This window comes from Urocitellus parryii, chromosome 3 (genome assembly GCF_045843805.1).
Source record: "Urocitellus parryii isolate mUroPar1 chromosome 3, mUroPar1.hap1, whole genome shotgun sequence".
Taxonomy (NCBI): Eukaryota; Metazoa; Chordata; class Mammalia; order Rodentia; family Sciuridae; genus Urocitellus; species Urocitellus parryii.
Window position 1 is genome coordinate 118,899,983 of NC_135533.1, and position 3,190 is coordinate 118,903,172.

At 41.1% G+C, this 3,190-nt stretch overlaps 1 gene segment (V, D, J or C); it reads left to right on the forward strand.

The window, feature by feature from the left end:
* The first annotated feature begins 2,270 nt into the window (after positions 1–2,270).
* On the forward strand, positions 2,271–2,734 carry LOC144254015 (immunoglobulin lambda variable 4-69-like). The segment is given in 2 exon segments: positions 2,271–2,319; positions 2,412–2,734. Coding segments are annotated over 2 exon segments (372 nt in total).
* The last annotated feature ends 456 nt before the right edge of the window (positions 2,735–3,190 follow it).

The following is a 3,190-nucleotide window of genomic DNA, read 5'->3' on the forward strand; positions in this document are numbered from 1 at the left end:
TGGCAGGTGGAAGTTTGCTTGGGCCCCTTCTGCTGTGGCTCTCAACAGATAGGATTGGTGTGGAAGAAAAAAGATCAAGGGATAACTGACTGAGAGTGCTGAAGTTTAAAGATTTTTGTCATCTAATTGTTTGCAAAGTCAAATACATTCCAGTCAGGAGAACCTGCTCTCAGGGACTTAGTAGAGAACAGGGAGTGGTTTAGACTGAGGAAAGACTTTAGGCAGAGTGTGCAGACACTTGGTTTTGGCATCCTACAAAAGATGAGGGGCCCTCAGCTTTCAGAAATAAATTGGAAATACCCAGAATGAATACATTCAAGGTGGTATGAACCTCGTGTCTACGTTTTGCTTAGAAACAACATACACCCTTGGTCACCTTTCTGGCTCTCAGGCTTCATTTTTGGGAGCAAATCTGCCCAAACCTCTCAGGTGCCCACCTGAGGGTGAATAGGGTTCAATGTGTGATACATCACAATTATGCTCAGCACAGTCAGTCCCAGGTGGGCAAAAGAGATCTAAACCTGCACATGACTTATCCTAAATAGAAACCTGATCACAGGATATGGAAATCATAAGACCAGACACTGACAAATCTGGCAGCCCAATGATGACTTATCCTAGAGAAAGGTTAAGATACGGGGTTGGCTCATTTTTCTCTCTGTTTAAATCCAAAATGGAGGATATATGTGAGTTGTTTTTAAGGAAATTTTACATAAAGTAAGGATTAAATTATTTTATCTTCCAAAAGGGATAGTATCACCTGAATCTGATCGGAAGACTGAGGTCAAATCATTTCTTCCAGTGATCAGCATCTTCATTGATGTTCATTTTGTAATAAATCAAAGCAAAAGACCTACTGTTGTGTAGTAAAAATTCATTTCATTATACTTAATTTTTGTACAATGCAAAAACTTGGCACCACATTTTAAAATACACTGAAAGACACACTTCCTGAATTGCCCATTATCTTCTGTTTTGTCACCACTGTGAGGGACCCTCAGTTGAGGATAGTTCTGTGGTGTGCCTACCCTACAAGCAGAGCTCATGCCCTGTCCTCTGAATTATGCCTGAATCCAGGAAATGCTTCCAAGTCAGCTCCATCATAAACAGGGACTGGCAAGCCGCCTGTGTACCCAGAGGACTGCTTCATGAGAAATCCGTGTACTACTGCCAGAGCCAAAAACTGTGGGCCTTTAGCCATGACTAAGCAACTCAAGCTTAGAATGCAGCTCAAGCAGAGCTTGAGGTGTATATTATCTTTCAACTAATGTATTCACTGATATTTATTATTGGTCAGCATTGGAAGCCAGAATATCCATAAGATGGTGTTGTGCATAGGATGGAACAACACTATAACAATATGTAGAGGTCTTTCTATCAGAAGAGTCATGAAATGTTTTTGTCATTTTTCCTTTAAAATTCATACTTTATTTTCTCTTGATTCCTATGACAAAAGCCCCAGGTCTGCTGATTTCTTCATCAAGTCTATCAGTTATTTTCCTTTTTTTCTCCTGAGTTTACCTCATTTTTAATGAATCCAATGAATCATACACTGTACAATTTTAAATTCCCAAACTCTTCTCTATAAAGTCCATATGCACCAATTTCATGAGGAATTTGGTAGAAGAGAGAACACTAGTTTTACAAAGAGACTCATAAGTGGGTTCAGAGTTCACCTATCTGCAGTCTTCATTCTCAGCTTATGTGTTTTCCATTGCATGTAGAGTTTGTATATAAGAGCCCCCTTCACCTGAAAATGCCATAGAAAATTGTTCAAATTGTGTTTCCTATTTCTATGGGATATTGGAGAGAATAGAAAATTAAAAACTGAAATGAGATAGATTGTTCCTAATCCTATCCTGGACTGGGATCAGGCAGTGCTAAAGGATTTCTGGGAGGCAAGGGGCTCTGTCAGGACCACCTGTCACCTGGACACAGATGGCACTGACTTAAGTCTGGGCAATGTGGAAAATGTAGGTCTGCCATGGAGAGGTTTTGGCCTCATGTGTGAGAACCTTGACACCTGACTCCTGGTGTCAGGACAGAGCTTATTATTTCAATAAAGACCTCTCTAGGCATCTAGAATGTTTCAGGCTGTGCACACTTCATGCATACTTCCCCGAGAAAAGACAGACAGGGAGGGGCTTGTTGGTCTAGGTAAGTGGCACAGATTTGCATGAATAGATCCTCTTTTATCCTCTGGGTTTTGAGGGTTAATAAAAGAGTCCTGGGGCATGGTTGCTTCAGGAGAACTCTGGGGTGTGTATACCATGGCCTGGACTCCAGCCCTCTTCTTCATGCTCTTCCTGTTCTGCACAGGTCAGCATTGTCCTTGGCATCCTGACTCATGGCATAAATGTTCTTTCTTTGCGTGCTTTTTTTCAGAATATAATAAATTTCTGTGTTTTTAGGTTCCCTCTCCCAGCCTGTGCTGACTCAGTCACCCTCTGTATCTGCCTCTTTGGGAGCCTCAGTCAAGCTCACCTGCACCCTGAGTAGTCAGCACAGCAGCTACTACATTTCCTGGTACCAGCAACAGCCTGGAAAAGCCCCACTGTATGTAATGTATGTTAAGAGTGATGGCACCCATGGCAGGGGGAACGGGATTCCTGATTGCTTTTCAGGCTCCAGCTCAGGAGCTGATCGCTACTTAAGCATATCCAACATCCAGAATGAGGATGAAGCTGACTATTTGTGTGGTGTATCACATAGCATTGATGTGCCATTTGGGTAAAACATAGTGACTCAGGTCAATGGAGAAGTGAGACAAAAATTCTTCTCTATTTATCTTGCAAGGTTGCCACATTGCTCTCAGAAAGTTTCTGGGTACAAAGAAACTGAAATTCTCATTAAAATAGTAGAAAAAGTGATCCAGATGCATTTTTATTCTTGTCAAATGTCCCCTGGGAAACAGTTCACTGGGCAAGACTCTTATGGAATGAAGACATCTGTAGCAATATGCCAATACTCTGACAGATCACACTTCCCCTACTGGTGCATTTCTTACATGGTATGCCATGCCATGCCATTCTTCTTTCTAGATTTCAACTGTGGGAGTCAGTACATACATTACTGTGTCACACTGAGACTGATTTATTATTATTATTATTTTACAGATGATAATCATATATGTTTATGAGGTGCAGTGTGGTTTTTTATCATTATTAGAGCTTTAAAGTTATGCATAGTA